At 56.4% G+C, this 19912-nt stretch overlaps 1 protein-coding gene and 1 long non-coding RNA gene across 2 annotated transcripts in view; one reads left to right on the top strand and one right to left on the bottom strand.

Moving 5' to 3' along the window:
* Positions 1–9830: 9830 nt before the first annotated feature.
* On the bottom strand, positions 9831–14026 carry BHLHE40 (basic helix-loop-helix family member e40). The gene is made up of 5 exons (XM_090284860.1): positions 13666–14026; positions 13433–13502; positions 13057–13164; positions 12013–12136; positions 9831–10750 (listed from the first exon to the last, which is right to left on the bottom strand). Exons 1-5 carry the CDS (start codon positions 13743–13745, stop codon positions 9891–9893), a joined length of 1242 nt encoding a protein of 413 aa, XP_090140986.1. The 5' UTR covers positions 13746–14026; the 3' UTR covers positions 9831–9890.
* Positions 12702–19912, top strand: part of LOC150005536 (uncharacterized) — a 61155-nt gene continuing 53944 nt past the window's right edge. Inside the window, exon 1 of the long non-coding RNA XR_016512457.1 lies at positions 12702–13057. This is a non-coding gene — a long non-coding RNA (uncharacterized LOC150005536). The remainder of the gene's footprint in view (positions 13058–19912) is intronic.

Here is a 19912-nt window from a genome sequence, read left to right on the forward strand (position 1 = left end):
TATGGTCTCAAGTCTGAGATTCAGGGGTCGGCAGGTGGATTCCTTCTGAGGCTGGGAGGAGGGGCCGCTGCCCCAGATCCCTCCCCCGCCCCCACCCCCATCCCCCGCCAGCTCTGGAGTTTGCTGGTTGTCAGATGTACTTGTCTGATAGCTGTGCCACTCTGACCTCTGCCTCCAAGGTCACGTGACGCTCTCCCTGTGTGCACAGCTCTGCCCAAACATCCCCTTTTCCTGAGGACACCTGTCACAGTAGGTGAGTGCCCACTGCCCTAAGGATCCCATGGTAACAGTGGTTGCTGTAGAGACCCCAATAAGGTCACAGTTGGACGTATTGCGGTGTTAGGACTTCAGTGTGTTTTGGGGGGTGCACCATTCTTGCCCCTTCCCCACCCCCACCAGATAGCTGCTTCTGATCCATCCCATTGGCAGTTGTCCCTGAACACCGCAGACCGCACCCAGCCCTGCTGCCTCCCTCGATGCTCTTTCTTCACATTTGCTGCGGCTCCTACTTGGGTAAAAAGCTTGAGCTAGCGAGTGAATGATGTAGACTCCACTGGTCTCTCTGCTAAGCACAGAGAGGAAGAGGAGTTCTAAGCAGGGGCCATGGAGGCCGAGAGGCAGTGTTTCCTCCTGAGAGAAAGAATGTGCTCCAGGGTCCACCCCGGGTCAGCCTGCCCTCACACACCCTTGCCCGACACCCTTTGACTACTGGTCACCACCTCTGCCTCGTCATGCTGGGAGGATCCGTCTGGGCCCCGCAGGCAGGGGCAGCTGTGCCAACCTCAGGGATGGCGGAGGGGAGTCAGGAGGGACGGTGAGGTGAACGGCTCTGAAATCGGACCCCTGGCACCGAGCTGGGGGGAGGGGGCAGGTTCACTGCAGGTGACAGCGCCCGCCCGGGGGAGCATCGTCTTTCAGGAACGCACTCTAGCTGGTAGGGGGCCAAGTGGGCCCCAAGCTCCAGGCCCCCGGGCGCCAAGCCAGCAGGCCTGCAAAAGAAGACAGGGTGGCCTGCTGGGGACGCCCCTCCTGCAGAGGCCGGTCTGGGCTCACTTGGGGGACGATGCGTGCCGAACCCTTGTGGCCTGTCCTTTCCCTCGGGGGAGGCTGGGGAGTCCAGGGCGACGTGTCAAGGGACCTTTGCCTGGCTCAGCAACTCAACCTGCTCCTCTCACAAGGCCAGGTCCCTGCTTCCCGGGACCCCTCGGGAACTCCTCACAGGCAGCGAGTCTCCAAGGGAGACATGAAGGCCTCCCGACGCTTGGCCCAGGACGGGGGCCAAGCTGGAAAAAGTGACTTGCAGGCCAGTCACTGAGTTTTTCCCCAGTGAAAGGCTGACTCATTGCAACAGGCCTGGGCTGGCTGGGACGTGAGCCGGTGGCTGGGGACATGCCTGGACAGTGAGGGCCTTGTCTGAGAGGCTGGCCCGTGGGAAACCACAGTCAGGGAGGGGGCCCCGCCCTGGGGAACGCCCGCAGGCCGCCGAGGGGGGCCAGAAGGAAGCTGTGGGTGCGCTGGGGTGGGGCTCTGTCCTCCCTCCCGTCCAAGGTTGGGCGCCTGGCCCAGCAGGGGCTGGGGAAGGTCTGCGCAGGCCCAGGGTGGGCGAGAGAGAAGCCTTAATGACCCGAGGCGGGGATGTTCTGGTCTCCCCCCCCTAGGAAATGAGAACAGAAAACAACATTAGAACTGGATGTGGAGAAACCCGATAAGGTCTTGATTTTCTTCATGAGAGCTTAATGCTTTTCTCTGAGCCATCCCAAAGCCACTTTGAGGGGGATGGAAGGGAGTGGGGGGCCCGCTTTCCTAGTGCACCAAGCACAGTGGCCTGCCCACTGGGTGACTCAGCACTGGCCTCAGAGTGTGAGTTTGTCTCCAGGGGACTCCCCCGACCCTCTTCCCTCCTTGTGCCATTGTCTACAGTGACATCCAGGGCTTGCTGTGTGACCTTGGGTAAGTCACTGGGTCTCACTGAATCTCAGCCTCTGTCCATGTAAAATGGAAATTACACAAGATACCATATGCAGAGTGCCGGGCACAGCACTTGGCAGAGCCTGGTAGGCATGCTAGCTGCCTTCCAGCTTCTCCCTTTATCCCCTACAGAGCTTCTTCCAGGGAAGAAGGTATGTCATTCACAGTCTAGTGAGCGCTCCGCAATCATTCACCCAGCACCTGCCGGGCACCTGCCGGGCACCTGCCGTGGGCTCGGGGCTGCACTCCCCGCACCGATGCTTCTCTTCAGACCCCCAGCCGTCTCTGGAAGATCACAAACACCCCATTTGGTGGAGGAGGAACCTGAGATTCGGGAAGGGGAAGGCATGTTGCCAAGGTCACACAAGGAAGCCTAGATTTACCCATTCTTTCAGGAAACACCGACTGAATTTCTACTCTGTCTCGGGATGGGAACGAGGGACCCAGCACAGAGTGAGCTGAAAACCCCTCTGAAGGCTCTCGTGGCCTGCCGCGTGGCCTTGCACCTTCTTGTTACGCGATCTCTCTGCGTGTGGACGTCCCCGCTGAGGCCCGATCCTGTGGGCAGGGAGAGCTCCCCAGACGCTTCCACTTGCCGGCTGCAGGGAGTCGCCCTCCGCCTAGCGGGGAGGACGGGCCCCGCCCAGGGCTGACTTGGCAGCCCTGACGGCCTGCTGCCCTTTCTCCCCACATCCTGTCCTGGGTTCTGCTGAGCCCCACTTCCAAGGCTGCCTCAGAATCCCCTCCTCATCCTGGCTTTGGCCCTTCGTGACAGAGCACCCAGTGCAGGGACCACACACGTTCATTGTAAAATTAAAACAACAGCAACAACAAAGAGCAGGAGGAAAACATGAACAAGCACAAATTCTCAAAAAACAAACAAACAAAAAAACCAACCAGTAACTCAAGTCCTTCTAAGATGCTTAAAACTGTGTTGCATTGTCTGTCTGCCAGAACGCTTTTTTTTTTTATGCAGCAATAATATATATAGTTAACAATGATGATGACGACATGGATTTTCAGCTCATCGGGCGCTTGCTCGGTGCCAGAGACTGGTTGGAGCATCTTGGACATTCTAACTCATCTGATCCTCATGACAGCTCCATGAGCTGATATTACGTTCCCACTTTACAGGTGTGGCAACTGAGGCCGGGGGCACGCTGTTCTTTAGTTTAAAATAGGATCATTCTGAACATCCTGTTTTGTGGCCTAGCCTTTCCCCACTTAACAATAAATACACAATAAATACGCTTTCCGGACATGATTGGCATTATTTGGCGTTCCAGCATTTGCCCAGACCGTAAATTACTCAGAGTCTTTCAGGCCATTTTTTTGATTCTTGTTTTTGGAAAACCAAGGCTGACCTGGAGATGTCTTTGCTAACCTGATTAATAACCCCCTTCGGATGGCTCCTGGCAAGTGGATTTCCGCCCTCTGAAACGCACACGCTCCAAGACCTCCGACACCTCTTGCAAACTGCCCCCCCAGCCAGGCAGTGCTCCTGGATTGCTCAGGGGCTAGGAACCATCCCTGCCCCGGGAACAGCAGCCTGGTGACGGCCCTCGGAATGACCGAGGCTCACGTTGCTGACTCCGCAACCCCACTGCCGGGAGTGTGACTTTTTGTGTTTGGCTTCTTCTACCGAGTGTCAGGTTTTCGGGGTGCGTCCCCGTGGAAGCACGTATCGGCCCTTCGTGTCTCTTTGGCCTGTTGTCTGAGGGAGCATGTTTTGCTTTTCCGTTTGTCTGCGGGTGAACATCCCGGCTGTTTCCATCGGCGACCACAGCGCTGTGAGGCCTGGGAGGCCCTGTTCTCGAGGCTCCTGGACACATACCTTGGAGGGGAACGGCGGGCTTGCGTGGTGACGCTGTGTAACTTTTCGAGGCCCCTCCAAACCGTTTTCCATGGCAGCTGAGCCCCTTTCCAGCCCCACCAGCCATGTCTGAAGAAGGTTCTGGATTCTCCAGAGCCGCCACGACACTTACTTTCCGTTCTGTTTTTCCCCCGTTGCAGCCGTCCAGGTGGGCGTGGAGGGGCACCCACTTCCCTGTGGTTTTGATCTGTGTTTCCCTGATCACTGAGGATGCTGAGCACCATTTCATGCGCCTCCCAGCCAGTGGGGTGTCTTCTTTAGAGAAACGTCTGCTCAGACCTTCAGCCCATTTTTAAATTGGGTTATGTTTCTTTTTGTTGTTTCTGCCTGTCTACTTTGTAGTTTTACATTCTCCATAGTAAAAAAAAGATACAAAAATATCAGGTATTGTGATGAAAATGTTACAAAAGATACATTTTTTGGCGGGGGGAGGGACTAATTTCCCCCCTATTTGAATTCCGCAGAGACCTTTGCATAAATAACTCCTACCCCCATGCACCATCCATAAGCGGCTTCAAAAACCACATTTGTTCTCCCAACAAATAAATGAGCGCAGGTGTCTTGCCTTTCCCCCCTCAGAGGTGGGGGAAAGGTGGGGGAGCAGGCCTGGGACTCAGGTGTAGCAGGGGCTGGCTGTCCCCATCACTGTGGTCACAGCCTCAGGCTGAACCCCCTACCTAGCAGCCCGGCGATTCACCCCCGATGTCCCCACCTCAGCGTCTTTGCTAAGATTCCTTCTGGAAGGGAGGGGCCCGTCTATAGCGGAAGGAACCCCTGGGCCCAAATCCAGCCACATCACAAGACTGGGTGGCCGGCCGAGACAAGTGTGTTGGTGGCTTTCTCAGCCAATGGGAGAGGCTTCGCCGGCTCATGTTCTGCTGCGGTAGTCGGCCAAACAGATGGCTTGGGATAAACAGGGGGTGGGGGTGGCTTTGAGTGGCCTCAGCTTCCCTCTGGGTCCCGGAGACCGAGGCGGGGAAGGGGCCATAGCCCGGTGCCTCCCAAACACGTCTGTGGCGTGCGTTAGCACTGGGGTTCATGTTCAAACAAACCGTGCAGTGCCTAAGGCAGAGGAAAAGGAAGCCGCTCCCGCTGACGGGGGTGACACGCCCAGAGCCCCCCGCCCCCATATCACGTGGCGCCTCAGGGACCTCTGGGTCCCGGGAGAACACGCTGATCCGGTTAACACATAGTATTTATATGAAACCACTTGGGAACGCAACACACTCTGTCTCTGGGAGCCTCGCAGTGGGATCCGGAGGCCCCAGGAGAAAACTGGCCGCTGTTCAAGCTCCAACCTGAGACACTGGCCCTCCTCCACGGAGCCGGGCGGCCTCTTGCTTACCCTTCACCAGCCAGTCCTGGGGACACGGCCAAACTGGGGAGCTGGCCAGGGTGGGGGTGGCCGAAGGGCCTGGGAGGGACAGGCGGTGCAGGGGCTAGCCCGGGGCCCCTTCCACCCCGAAACTCTATCTCATCTCTCCCTCCCCTCCCCGCCCTCCTCCCCCACCTGTCTTCCTCCGCCCGCCCCCCCTACAGAACTGCATGCCCCACCCCCCCTGTAGATGCTGCCCCAGAACCCTCTCCCTGCCCCTCTTCCAACCTTCAGAGAAATGTGAGAAAAGCAGGCCCCCACGCCCACCCCACCCCACACACTCCGATATGGCATTTCCGCCAACCCAGACTGGGCTTCTCAGCCTGTAAACCTGCAGGGCCCTCCTGCCCGGGATGGTCCTGTGGGGTTAGCTCTTCAGCTAGAAGAGGAGCCCACCTTCAACCATGGCGTGGGGTGCGGGCCCTCGGTAAGGAGGCAAATGAAGAGCTGGGCTTCAGCTCCCCCTGCTCTCTGCAGGGCTGGTTTGAGCGTTCATGGAGATAGCCTACCAAGGGCGGGCCCATCCTTCCCACGTGCTTCCCTCTCTGAGCTCCAGCTTTCTCACCTGGAAAACGCTAACACGTGCCCTTCACAGGTGCTACAGGAAGTAGAGGTAATTCACATAAGGTGCTTAACGGTGCCTGGCATAGGGAGAGTGTTCAACATACGGTAGTAACGGTTGCAATTATTCCTACTTTTACCGTGACTGTTATGTAAGGAGCAGGGCGGAGTGGTTTTGTAGTTGAGCATGTAGACTCTGGAGCCAAGTTACCAAGGTTTAAAGTCCAATTCATGGCTGGAGCTGTGTGACCTTATGCAAGTTACTTAACCTCTCTGTGCCTACATTTCGTTAACCACGTAAGGGGAACATTAATTCCATCTACCTCATGCAGTTGCTGTGAAAATTTACTGAGCGTGGAAGTGCTTTGAAGAGTGCCTGGCAAATAGCGATACTGCTGTGTTTGCTGTTAAGAGTGGTGGTTGTATTGGTATTATTATTATTATTATTATTATTAGCCAGACTCAGTGAAAGCCGTCACCTGGATCCTGTTGAGGAGAGCTACAATGCAACGTAGTCACCATCCCACAAATGGGTCAGGGACTCCAAAGCTGTGTGACCTTGGGCAAATTACCTTCCCTCTCTGAGCCTGCTTTTATTCATCTGCAAAATGTGAATTATAATAGTACTCATATGGTACTTCTAGGTTATTAGGCTTCAGTAATGAGCGACGGCCTGTGGGAAGCTTCTAGTTCATTAGGCCCTCATCCCATGCCCTGCCCAAACCCAGCTCCCTACCCCACCTCTGTGGGCAGGCGAGCACTCGGGTTCCCTCCTGCTGGGCGTGAGCAGGCGCTGCCGGGCCCTATTCTGGGGGCCCAGTGATCCCGTGGGCGGCCGTGCCCAGCTTCCCCGGGGGATCAGGTTTCTGCTGACGCGGTGCCAGGCACGTCTGCTTCCAGGAACCGGCAGCCGCATTTAGCCTCGGGCTGCACATGAAAGGGCTGCAGTCGGAAACGTGACGTTGTGTCAACAGGCGAGTCAGGTCAGCGCCGGGTGAGACCATCCCCGGCAGGCCCTCGGGTCACGCCCTGTCTGAATGCCGCCAGGTCCCCGGCCTCCGCTCCCCTGCCTGCTGCCACCTCTCCTGGGCCCTGCACCAGTGCTTCGCCCCCTCATGCTCACACACCCCTTTTGAAACAGAGGTCCTCTTTGTCCCCATCTCCCTCTGAGCCACTTGGAACCTGCTGCGACTCAGCTGGAGGAAGGTCAAGGGCAAACTAGAAGCAGCAAGGAGGGAGAGAGACAGCTGCCTCTTGAGGGGTGTTTGACGGGGCCGCGGCAGCAGGGGACTCTCCGTTGACTATGTGTTGAACCCTCAAAACTTTTTTTAGTGCAGGTCGCTCCAACCACTTCCTTCTGCCCCGCAGCTCGTCCTTGAGTCATGGCCCAGGAGACAGGGGCATGCAAAACGAGCTTGCTCTTGGTTTCCACTCCGAGCTCCATCCCCAGGATGAACTTGGCTTGTTCAGGTTTTGACCTAACACAGGTCGGGCGATTCATGGGTGCCTGTCAGGCAGGAGACCTGGAAGCCGGCCCCAGGGTCCTGGGAGAAAGAGGAACTTACAGGTCTGGCTACGCGCCTGCGGACATGAGAGCGGGCTCAGGATCCTTTCTTTTCCTGGACCCTTTCTTTTCTAGTTAAAAGCAGACATGTCACCACGGGCGGTGACAGACACCAGTCAGCTGATGAGCCCACCAGTTCATCTCCTGCCTCTTCCCTGGTCCAGGGCTCCTTCCAGAACACCGTGCTGCCTGGGGACGATTGTCCCTTCTGGGTCCTGCCCTCTGCACCTCACAGGAGCCGGGCAATTATCCACTGTCGCCTGCTGGCTCGTAGGAAACAGGGAAGGTGACATTTGAAGCCAACGGTCATGAAGGCAGGTGGGGCCTTTGCCTGGCTGATTACTGCCCGGGCAGGTTTCCTGCCTGGGATCCAACAGCAGAGGGTTCCGGAAGCTGGGGACACTGTGGGGTCTGGGGTGTGGCGAGCGGGTGCCAGCCCCCAGGAAACACCGGGACACCTCTGGGAAGGAGACGGTGGAGGCTCCCACATGCGACCTGTCATTTCCCACTCCTTCGCCCACGGAGTTTTTCTTTTTCATAAGCGCGCTTGACAAAGGAACACCGGTACTCGTTCCGCAGAGACCCACCCATGCAGAGGAAGTCCAGGAAGGACGTAGAACGTAATCACGGGATGTGGCCTTCAGCAGCTATAAGGCAGGATACGGCAAATCCGTTAGACTTCGCTGGACTTGAACGATCTGGGCTGCCTGGGCAAAGAGCCGCTGCCACATCGTTGCGTAACAACCCACGAAGCCTTTCCTCTGCGAGCCCGCCCCTCCACCAAGCCCCCGAGACACCAAGGCCCACGGTTCCCTTCTTGGATTTCTCTGTCAGGTTCTGAGAACCAGAACCCAGGCAGACCCGGAGAAAAACGTCCTTTGGGCTTGACTATGGAAGGAGGTACAGGTGATTGCAAGCCTTTAGCAAAGGTTAGTTTAAAAAAAAACCACACACTTAAATATTTACCTCCTAAACTAAGCTTGCTCTGTCCGACCGAAGACGAGGCTGACAAACAAGACACCAAGACTAACTCGTTTCCTTCAGACAGAGGGGAGCGCAGGGAACGGCCACTTCGTGGGGTCGCGCTGACATCTGACAAAATGCAGGAGACCATCTTTCTCTTCCACAGGAAAAGGATTATTTTATTAAGTGCTTTAAACAACTACGTAACATTGAGTCATCGATAAAAATATTTACAATTTCACACCTTCAGGAAGGCTCCAAAATATAAACACTGTACCTCTCCCTAGAGAAAAAAATTCTTCTTCTCTTCAAAAACAGGAATACATTCATTTTTCTCACCTTATAGATCAAGTAATTATACAAATAAACATCTGAAACAGCTTCCTTTTTAATATATTTATATAATATATAGTTATAACAGTTTTACAAATAAAGGCAACGACTTTATACCAAAATAAAAACAGGAAGAGAAAGAGTTAGAACACAATCGGGGACCAGGCATAGTGCATTTTGAAAAGCTGGTGCAGGGCTGGCTGGACAAATCAGAAAACAGGACGTACTTGGAACCAAAAATAAAACTTCTTTGGAGACAGAATCCTTTTCAGCAATAAGGACACTCCATATGCCATCAGGCGAGGGGAATCAGCCTATAGGAGGGATCTCGTTAAAGGGTCGCCGGGCCCTTGAGAAGCCAAGCTTGGTGGCAGGGGCTTTGGGGTAGAGCTGAAAACCGGGTCTAGCTTTGCGTATTGAAAGTAGCAATTTGTTACTCAGCTTGGTGCACTTCGGGGCGCTCAGACCTCCGGCGTCTGCCTCTCTCAGACCCTGGTTTGGTTCCCTGGGCGGCTATTCTGTTTCTAGGTGACACCTGGAAACAGGTGCCCGGGAACTCCTCCCTCACCCCCCGGCAGCTGGGCTTGTCCAGGGGGCCCTCTCCAGTTCCCCGGCAAGCAAGTGACTGCCAAAGCCCGAGGAGGGAACTATGTTCTCTTGGTTCATCGAGGCAGCGGTGGGGAGCAGGCCTGCTGCCGTCTCCCCAAACCACTGCGTGCTAGGCCAGTGCCACTACCTCCCTGCTCTGCAGACAGCTCCGCCTGGCTGCGCTCTCCCTGGGGGTGAGTCACCGCGACAGGACGGGGGAGAAGGGTGGGGTCAGAGGAGCTGGCTGGGAACAGCGCTTTGGAAAGCCCTCTTTTGAAAGTACCTTTTTCTCAAAGCCACAGACCTGGCTCCCAAAGTGAGAACTGACTCACACAACAAGGCTGTGAAGCCTTTGAAAATCCAGCTGATGCACATCACAGGGGGCTGGCTCCTCTCTGGTGGGGAAAAGCCCAGAGGTCTGTCTGCTTCTGTCCCCCTAAAGCTCCTGACGGTGGGCAATCCTTCGCGTCTCCCCTAGGCCAGAAGGAGCTCTCCCGCCCTAAACCAACGCACAGCACACACACCCTGACTGCTGCCTCGGGGCCCCGACTGACCGGCACTCACCCCGGAACCATCTTGCTGCACGCACACACTTTTTTTTTGGGGGGGGGGGTGGAGGGAAGAAAGGAGAGTGGGAAGCGAAGCAGCAGGAGCCCCTAAAGAGTTTAGTCTTTGGTTTCTAAGTTTAGAGGGGGGATCTGCTTCAGGGCTTGGAGCAGGGCTGAGGAGTCGCTAGCCGGGTGGGGTGGCAAGGGAGAAGGGAGTCTCTGGGGCACCAGCAAGGGGCCCGGGATCTTGTCCGGGTTCATGAAGCTGGACAGGGCGGCGGCGGAGGCGTTGAGGCCTGGGTACAGGAGGGGGACGGAGGTGGGGTACCAGCACTTCTCCAGCATGGGCAGGTAGGCCGTCGCGGTGGGTGGGATCAGGTAGAAGGGCAGGCAGAAGGGGGGCTGGTGCGGGTGCGGGCCCAGGAATGGGGGGGAGCCCATGCCCTCGCTGCCAGGGAAGTGGCCTTCGTCATCGGAGAGCTGCATCCTGCTCCTTTTGGTGGGGGGCTCTTCGGATTCTTGTTTGATAGCTCCGAGCCTTTCTCCTGCGGGGAGCCGGCGTCCGCGGTCGCCTTGGAGGTACGGCGGCTCGCCGCGGGGGTCCCCCTTCTCCGACTCGCCCCCGTAGCCGCTGTCGGTGTCCGTGTCGCTGCCGCTCTGCTCCCCGCAGGAGTGAGTGGAAGTCCGCTGGATGACGGGCACGCAGTTCTTCCCAGGGCCTTCGCAGCCCGCGGCCAGGGCGCTGGGCTTCTCCTTGAAGTCTGTGGCCCTGGGAGCCGGCTCCGACGCCTTCCTGGCCGCGCCCCCCTGCAGCAGCTCCGAGACCACCCGGTGCAGGTGGGCAACCAGCTGCGCAGACTTCACGTCCCGGGTGTGCTCCTGCTTGGCCAGGTACTGCAGCACCTCGCGGGCACACGTCTGGAACCCTGAGCAGAACATCTCCTGACCGGCTTCCACGCTTCTCCCCGACAGCTCGCCTGGATGGACACAGAGGCGAACAAAGCGAGGCGTTTCAGGGGGTCCGAGGTGGCCCTGGACCCCGACGTGCCCAGGCCACGAGCTTACTTTTTGTTACTACATTTGCTCATGTGTGTTCCTGACTCCGAAAGTAAAGCTGCCAGAGAAAATGTGGATTGTATGAAAAAGTATAAGAAATAATAAAATATGGTCTCATCACAGAAATAGACCATGATCAACAGAGACAAACTATTTCCCCTCTTGCTGAATTTGTAGGTTTTCATGGTAAGTGACACAGCAATGGATGTCCTGGTTCGTTTATAGATTGGAGAGTCCGTTTGCAGAACGGCAGTCTGCAAGATGCGCAGAGGCCAGATGGCCATAAAATGGGAGGAAGAATGAAGGACGACATCACCTAAGGTAACCTTGTTTTCAGTGACATACACAGGACACTCACGCTGTCATCTGTAAACGGAGAGGCTCTTTCTAAGCCTTTTCTGTGTATTTGATCCACGACCCCCAAGAAATGAGGTGGGATCCTCTCTCTCTCTGTTTTCAGGGAGGAGCCTGGCAGCAGCGTGTGCTAGGGATCTGGGATCCTCATCCCCCCCCCCACCCCCCCAGTCCTGGCAAGGGGGGCAGAGGGGAACGGGATGAGGGAGTGGGCAGGAGAGCTGCTCCCCAGTCTGTACAGAATTATCTGGAAGCAGTGAAACGAGATGGTTTGAAGGTGAGTGTGATTCTCTGGAATGAATGATGAAACTCCAGTGGTTTCGTGAGGTTGTGTAATTCACCAAGATACCTAGTGGCTATTCAGGGAACCACAGGAAATGCGGGAAAAACTCCCCTGCCACCCGGCCCGGATCCTACCACACACCGCGCCACGAGGAAGCAGAGAAACAGGAAGACAGTGGGGGCATACCCGAGCTTCCCTCGCCAATGAAAGAGGGCTGAGAACCCAACTGTAAAACTCCCACGAGGCAAATTATAGGTGTCTTGCCACTTTAAAAGGGAGGGGGCGGAACGCCCAGAACCCAGAAACCTTAAGCCAAGATGCCACAGCAATATTTTATCACCTGACTAATAGGTATTCCTGCCAGGTGGCACACAGCAGCATTCCACAGGAAAAGCCTGACATTTTAGGAACGATAACACGGCATCTCCCCCAACGACTGTGCACACGCTGTTCGGTGCAACAATGTTTCTGGGAGCAGATGTCGGGCCCACGGGCTCTGTTTGTGCTAGAACTCTCCCGAGACGCCAGCCAGACGCAGGCACTCACCGGCTTGCAAGCCGCTCTGCAGGGCCATGATTTTCTGCTGCTGCTGATCAATGAGGGTTGTCAGGGCCTTCACGTGCTTCAAGGTGAGTTCAAGGACCACTGCTTTCTCCAAGTGACCCAAAGTCTGGAATGAAAAGAACCTCCGTCAGCAGTGAGCTCAGACAGGTCCCACCTCTGGGACACTTATTAGCAATGAGAAACGCCTCTAAAAGGGAAAAAAAAAAAAAAAGAGCTGGCTTTTCCTGGTTGGCTACATTTAATCCTCAATTTATAGACTTAAAAAAATACGTATTCCTCATCAAAGCCTACAAAAGGGGGGCCCCCTATGTGTGGAGGGGTTTTGGAAGCCGCTGCCGCCTTAGGAAAAGGCTTTGGCAGGTCACCTCTCCGGCAGCCGAGGCTGACTTGACTCAGGGGAATCCGAGTTAACATTTCTCTGCCTCTGCTGCCCTGTCAACCAGAGGAGGGACCTCGGCCGCGTCTGGCAGCCGGGAGGCTTTCCCTGCTTCTTTCCGGACACCCTTTCGTAACTCCCAGCTCATCCAGGCTTTCAGCTTGCTTCCTCCTCAAATACTACTTTTTTTCCTTTCCCCCACCGAAGGCTGCCAAGCTAGTAAGCTGTTGGCTACTGCCAAGCAAGGGCAGGGCGTGAAAATCACATACCAAAACAAGTCCTTTTAAGAAAAAAAAAAAAAAAAAAAAAAAGGAGAAAAAGGAGGGAGGACAATCTGAGTGCTGGCTTACTCAAGTCAGGAGAACTCAAACACCCTGAAGACCACCAGAAGGGAAAGTCTAAACCCCAGGAAAAGGCAGGCCGGCTGACGTCCGAGCCAACTTGGAGAAGCCCAAGCGGTTCTCACCTTATTTGCATGAGGCTGCCAGAAAATACCAGCACTGGGGAAGGGTGCCCCCAAACAGAGCCACCCTGGCTGGGACCCAGCGCTCTGCTCTGCAGTTCCGCGCGGGACCTGCAGGCGGCTAGTGACCCCCACCCGCCCTCCGGGCAGGGGAGCCGGCTGGGAGCGCCGCCAGCTTCTCACTTACTGTAAGTTTGAGATGTTCGGGGAGGAGATCCTTCAGCTGGGCGATGCACTCGTTAATGCGGTCACGTCTCTTCTTCTCGATGAGCCGGTGCGGCAGTTTGTAGGTCTCCTGCAAGGCGCACGCGGAGGCGGTGGGCGCCGGGGGAAGGGGGAGGGAAGCCCCCTCCTCCCCGCCCCGCGGTGCAAGAAGAGTCCGGGGGGCGCAGCAGAATCACACCCAGAACCACCACCTCCTGTCCCTGCTTCTCCAAGCCACTCGGTAGCGGCGCTGAGCCCGCACCTTGCATAACCCCTCCAGCCTCAGAGCGAGAAAACTTTTCTTGGAAACTCATGGCGTGCTAGGGGCTGGGGTCCCCAGAGGCGCGCGGGGCTCTTACCTTGCTGTCTTCGCTCCGCTTCATTCCCCGCCTCGACTTGTACACTTGGTACATGTGGGCAAAATCCATCCTGCAGGGAGAGGGGCCAGGAAAGGTCGTGAGTTTGCGTGCGCCCCGGCTGCAGAGCCTGGCGGGCAAGAACCCCCGGAGGCTCCCGGAGCTGCTCCAAGTCGAGATCGGTGCGGAACGCAGGGTTGGAGTTGAGGCTTGAGGGGCCAGGGGCGCCCACTTACCCTGGTAGGTCTCCGGGCTCTCGCACTGGCGCCTTGGGCAGGCAGGCGGGGGGCGGCTGCGCGCTGGGGATCCGCTCCATGGCACGGCGAGCCGGGGCCACTGAGCGCTCCTGTCTGCAGAAGAGCGTCGGGTGAGGACTGTCCTGGAGGCGGCCTCGGAGCTCTCTCCGCAGGGCTTCCTCTGGGTCTGAGCTCCCCGAAACCCGCTGGGCTGCCGGGAGCTGCGGCTTCGAGGTGCTGCTGATTCAGTTGGGGGCGTGCATAGTGTCTCGGCGGCCTCTGGCTCCCGCTCTGCGCACAGCCTGGCGGTGTGTGCTCCCTGTGCCTTCTGCGCCGTGCGAGCCAAGTGAATGAGAAGTGGGGCGGGCGGGGAGGCGGGAGGGAGCGCGGGGGGGGCGGCTAGGGCGGGGGCCGGGGGACGAGCGGCGGAGTAATGGAGCGGCTGCGGGCTGGGTTAAATGGGAGCGAGTGGGTGGGTTGGAGCTACGTGTTCTACCCTGTGACTCCAGGCACGTCTGGCCGCTGCCGGGGAGGGAAGGAGCGACCTGCCCGCCCTCCCCCGGCTTCATCACATGAGTCTCACGTGTTGGACAACGCTCTCGCTGCTCCGAGGGGCCCCCACCCTCTCCCCCGGCCCCCAGGTGTTTGCGGTGCGGCTGCCTTTCCCCGAAGAGGGGGTGGCAACGCGGCCAGGGTCCTGCCCAGCCGGGTAGGGGGCGCGGAAGCCGGAGGGGGAGCCAAGGGGTGGGCGGTAACGTGGGCGAACCTGCCCCAGGGAAATGAAGTAAGTTCCCGTCTCCTGGGAGGGGACGGAGGAGGACGGACCCGCCAGCGTCTGACTCAAGCCGGGAGAGGAATATCCCCTTGCTCGCTCCGGCCCAGCCCTCTTCCTCCTCCCCCGCCTGGCCGCTCGCGGGAACCGGCGCGCAGCGGAGGGAGTCGCCGGGCCCCCTGCCTTCCCCAGAGGCTGGGTTTTCTTCCCGTCCCGGCTTCCCTGCCCCCACGCCACTGCCTGGCGTCCAGGAATTGCCCGCCGTGGGAGGGGCCGAGGGGCGGGGCGGATGTCACCCCATGGGAAGCGGGCTGGCGGCCAAGCGCAGGGCAGCCGAGGCCGCCGGCGAGCACGCTGCGCGCACCTGACCGCCGGGGGTGTGCGCGGCGGCCCCCGCTCCCCCGAGCCCGGCTGGCGGGCACATCCTACGGGTCGCGGGCTCCCACGTGCGCACGCCCCTGGGTGCCCCCGCGCCCCCACCCCCACTTCGCTATTCAAGCACGGAGAGACACCGGGCGCGGCGCCCTGCTTTTCGTCCGCCCTCTGCCCCCTCCCGAGCAGGGCGCCCGGGTCGCCTCCCCTCCAGCTGCAGCGTTACACAACCGCGGCGGGGGACGCCTGTCCTGCAGCTGCTGGGGCGGGACGCTTCACGTGGCCGGGGCTCTGGCCGCAGCGCCGCCGGCCCTGTGCACGGCCCTGTGCGCGGCCCCGGGACCGAGAGCCGGGACGCGGTGTGCCCGCCGGGCCGGCCATCTTCGCGCCTGCCAGGACCTTGGCGGCGCTGTGTGCGGTCTGCGCGCAGATCGGGGGAGGGGGCGGAGAGGGACGCGAGAGGTCTGTGTCCGCCACCGTGAATCCTAGCATTCACTCAGCTCACACGGTTTTTGGAGCCCCCTCCTCTGTGCGCGACGCTGTGCCCGTGGCAGAGACGCGGGGACGTCAAGCACAGACTCTGTCCAGAATTTATAGGAACCTCTGGGAGTCGGGCAGATTGGGAAACGAGGGGAAGGCAGCCTGGGAAAATTATATCGGGGCCACTGGCTGGCAGAGGAAAAAAAATACAAGGCTTTTTTTTTTTTTTTTTTTTTGTTGCGGTTTTGTGGTTTTGTTTTTTAATTTTATTTTCTACGAACTGAGATGCCTGGGTAGGGGAGGAGGGGAGAAGCCGTGGGCAGAAAGGCCTCCGCACGCCCTGGGTCTTTGCCACCCCAGCCAGGCCCCTACTTCGCCTCCTCCCCCTCCCCCGGAAAAGTCCGGTCTCGGTGACCTTCTCGCTCAGCCGGGAGCTGGGGGCCGGCGGAAAGGCCGGGGCCGCGGCGCGCGCCCCGCAGCTGCAGCCGGAGGAGGGGCCCGGGGGAAACTCATGACTAAGACGAGGCCTGGCGGGGGTCTCGCTGACCTCTGCGCTGCCCCGCCGCCGCCGGGGAGTTGAGAGATGACTGTCCGCCTTTCCCAGCGCCCGGGTCGGTCACCGCGGCCCCGCGACCTGGCTGGGGGAAGGGCCACAAAAAGGGCTGGGCGCAGACGGACCTCGGGGGCGTGTGCGCGCGCGCGACCGGGTGTGTGTGTCATCTTAAACGGCAGTGACCTTGGCAACCTGGAGACCTGGGTGTTGCGCGCTGAGCGAACTGGGAGTGGACTTCCTCCAGGGCGCTTTGGAGAGCTCCCGCTTCCTGTTTGTGTTTCACGAGCGTCGAGCTCATTAGCAAGGGTGAGAAATGCCTGCTTTTCTAACTGCTGACTGGCAGGCCCTCCCTGGGGGGCTCAGCGGCTCCCCCCTCCCCCCTGGAATGTACTTCTGCCGGCTCGGCGGTCGCAGCCGTCGCTCCGACACTTCCTGCTGGGAGGTGGTGGGCGGCCGAGCGCCGGCCGTGGGGGCGACTGCAGTCCGTCCCGGGTTTCTGCTTCCCATCCGGGGTGACCTGCTTCACTGGGCGACTCCCATAAGGGGTGAAGAGTCGTCATGACTGCGTCAGAACCGCAGTTCGCCCAGGAAGTTAGCACTGTGGGGAGGGAGGAACACGTGTCCCCCAGCGCCCCCCCCCTTCCCAGGAGTGAGCCCAGGCTTCTCCGCTTCCCTGGGTCAGGGCTCATGACAGTATCATTCTTAGAATTGTGGAAGCTATCAATACCTCTTGCCCTCAACTGACCTACGATTGGAAATAACAAAATACACACATTTCCTATTTTTATTTGTTCCAAATGGACTCTCAAGCTTCAAGACTTACACCCATTTTACCAAAGTTCTGTTGTATCCAGACAGTATTATTTTTATGTTTTGCTTCTCTCGATAGTTTATTAAACAAAATAATTCCTTCCCAGCATGCACCTTTCCATCCTGAGGTCCTTAAAACGCTGCATTTGTCACCTCTTGTAGGTAGTTGCTCAGTGCTTACCGTGTGCCTGTGTTTAGACTGTATGTGAAGGCTGCCTGTTCCTTCATGTGCTCCTCATCTTATGAGGCTCCGTTTTACATTTATTTCACACACGCCGATGGAGAGCCACTAGGTGCCAGGCACTGAACTAGGTCCTAGGGCAGCCGAGGCGCAGGGAGGTTAAATAACCCGCCCCGGGCACGCACCCTGGCATAAGACTTAGACACTCACCCAGGTTTGCTGGGCTCCAGAGCTTGTTCTCCGTCACGCGGCGTGGCTGCCCGGCAGGGCTGTGCCGTTGGGTGCTGCTCAGCCCCGGGGGCAGCGGCTCTCCCTGCCCATGACAGACCCCCTCTGGGGCTGTGCACCGGAGCGCGGAGCACTACAGTGTCCCTCCGTGCTGGGCAGTCCCGGCGTTGTACAGCCCTCCCTCTGTTCTGTCTCCTCTAAGCGTGGAGAACATGTTCTGTACAAGGGAAGTGTTATCAGAGAAACCCTGGAGCTTCCTGCAGACGCAGTGAAGAATTACAATCAGCACGCCCATTAGCGAATGGGAGAGCCACAGCGAGGGCGGCCAAAAGGGGTGGCCAGCTCACCACAGGGTGGCCAGAGGCCAGGGTGCAGAGGGCCAGGGCGCCTAGGGAGAGAGTCCTTTGTTTTGAGGACCTAATGTAGTTGGTGGGATGAGGAAAGTGAAGAAGTTACTTATTGATTGACAGGTTAGGGCGGAGCCAGCTTTCCAGGATCGGGCGTGACTACCCATTGTGAATGGGCTTCTTTTCCTTGGCCCCATGGGCCCTTTCCCGCCATCTTTCGGGCCTTGGCTTTCCTTCCCACAGAGTGGAAGGGACACGTAGACTCCCAAGGACCTTCCTCTTCCCCGCGCTAACACAGTGTCCCTGGGACGGTGGAGCTCCTGGGAGTGCAATCAGACCGGGCCCGGGCCTGCTGGGTGAGCGGGTGTAACCTCGTCTGTTTAGTTCATTTTAGGTTGCAATGCCGGGGACCCTGCCTTTACTTCCCCTCTGCTGCTCATTCGACTGTAACGGAAGGACTGGGGCTTCTTTTCTTCCCTAGCGGGCTCAGAATTTTGCTGGGCTGGCACGGGGTGTGGGGAAGAGTCTCTCCTGTTGATGTTACAGCCCCCCTGCACATACCCACACCTCTCTTGCCCAGAGATCATTTTTTGCCTGTTCATGCAACCTGCAAACTTTGTTTAACCCCTTAATTTCCTAACGGACTCAGAGAGAGTTCATCCTGTATGACCCCACCTAACATTGCCATGGTAATTCTTGTCACTATTTCACTCCTCTTTAGAGTTGGCTGACATGGCTTTAACTGGTGAAATTAGCAAGTGCTAATGAAGATTTATTGTGTAGAGGATTTATTGATTATAAAACAAGTTTCTTTAGAGGAGTTTAAAGCACTGCAGAATAGTTTGGATTTTAAGCTATTGCCAATAGTACTCTGATGAACTTAAAAAAACAAAAAAACAAAAAAACCCCCTGTGTATCCTAATGCACTTATCCCAGCTGTTAGAATTCATGGGGATGCTTTCTATGTATGGTCCCCAAATACATTTTATTTACTTATTTATTTCTGAAAAAGGCTTTATTTTTTATTTATTTTTAGAAAGAGGGGAATGGAATAAGGAAGAGCGGGAGAGAAACATCAGTGTGTGGCTGCCTCTCACACGCCCCCAACCGGGGACCCGGCCCGCAACCCAGGCACGTGCCCGGACTGGGAATTGAACCAGCGCCCCCCTGGTTCGCAGGCCGGCACTCAGTCCACTGAGCCACACCAGCCAGGGCCCAAAATATTTTATTTTGATGCAACTTTAGAGAATTTGGTTTCAAAGTCAAGATTAGGCAAATCATTTCCCTTTAAAATATGTCTCCAGAAAAGACACATAAATCAACATAATTTTAATATTGTTAAATGTATTATGAAGCCCTCTGAAATCCAAAAAACTTTTACATTTGTTGGCTGCATATCCATCCCTAGTAAAATGAGAGAGAGCCTCAAATATTGTTTATTCCGGCTCACAGTCAGAAATACATGTTATTTCATGACTATACACACACACACACACACACACACATGCAAAGTCTGGGCCATAGCAATGAGCAACCTCTACCCTCTCATTCATGCTCCCGAGTAATCACTGACCACTTGCATTCCAGAAAAAAAATTCCGCGAAACGATACTTCTCCTTGATATGTGCATTCTGATATTTTCTAGTTGTGCTCTTTCTGAAACTGACCAATGAGGTGCCAGGGCAGCTCCCCATTGCAACGTGTGAGAGACCTCCCAGCCTTTGGAATTGTCGCTACTTTTTATTTTAACTGTCCCAAGAGGTGTGTTCTGTGAGGTATCTTTTTATCATTGAGTCTTAATTTATTCCTCTTGGGTCAGAATATGTACTCCGTAGGTTTTAACTTTTTGACACTTATTAAGACATCTTTCCTTGCCCAGAATATAGCCTGTCTTGACGAGTGTTCCATGTAGGTGTGAAAGAATGTGTGTTCTGCAATGTTGAATGAGGTTGATTGTGCTAAGCTGGTGGAGAATGCTATTCAAATGTATCTCTTTGCTGACTTTTTGGTCGCAATGGCCGATTACTGCTAACACAGGAGTGTTTATTAAATCTGTCCCACCAGGAGGGCAGATTTTGTCCATTTCTGTCAGTTTTTGCCTTATGCATTTTGGACTCTATTCTTAGTTTATACACACTTAGGATCAATCATAATCTAAAGTCTACTTTGATAACCACGTTTGCTTTTTTTAAACTTAGGGTTTGCGCACTATAGTTAACTTTTCTGCTCCTGGGCTTCCAACCTGTGTCTTCGTATTTGAATTGTGTATTTGTAAAAAGCATATTGTTGGATCTTGCTTTTATGTCAACCTGACAATCTCTGCTTTTTCATTGGAGGGTTTAATATATTTATAGTCGAGGTAATTATTAATATGGTGGGGTTTAAATCTCCCATCTTGGTATTTACTTTCTACTTATTTCATTTATTCTTCGATTCTGCACCCACTTTCCTGCCTTCTTTTGGGTGTATTGCAATTTCATTTTTTTTTGTTATTTATTTTTTAT

This window comes from Furipterus horrens, unplaced genomic scaffold (genome assembly GCF_987537825.1).
Source record: "Furipterus horrens unplaced genomic scaffold, mFurHor1.1.pri manual_scaffold_7, whole genome shotgun sequence".
NCBI lineage: Eukaryota > Metazoa > Chordata > Mammalia > Chiroptera > Furipteridae > Furipterus > Furipterus horrens.

Excerpts from the sequence above, each read along its gene's own strand:
- BHLHE40 (XM_090284860.1), bottom strand. The coding sequence starts at position 13,745 with ATGGAGCGGATCCCCAGCGCGCAGCCGCCCCCCGCCTGCCTGCCCAAG. Across the intron at positions 13,503-13,665 it reads GAGCCCGGAGACCTACCAGG|GATGGATTTTGCCCACATGT; the intron begins GTAAGTGGGCGC and ends CTCTCCCTGCAG. Across the intron at positions 13,165-13,432 it reads AGCGGAGCGAAGACAGCAAG|GAGACCTACAAACTGCCGCA; the intron begins GTAAGAGCCCCG and ends TGCGCCTTGCAG.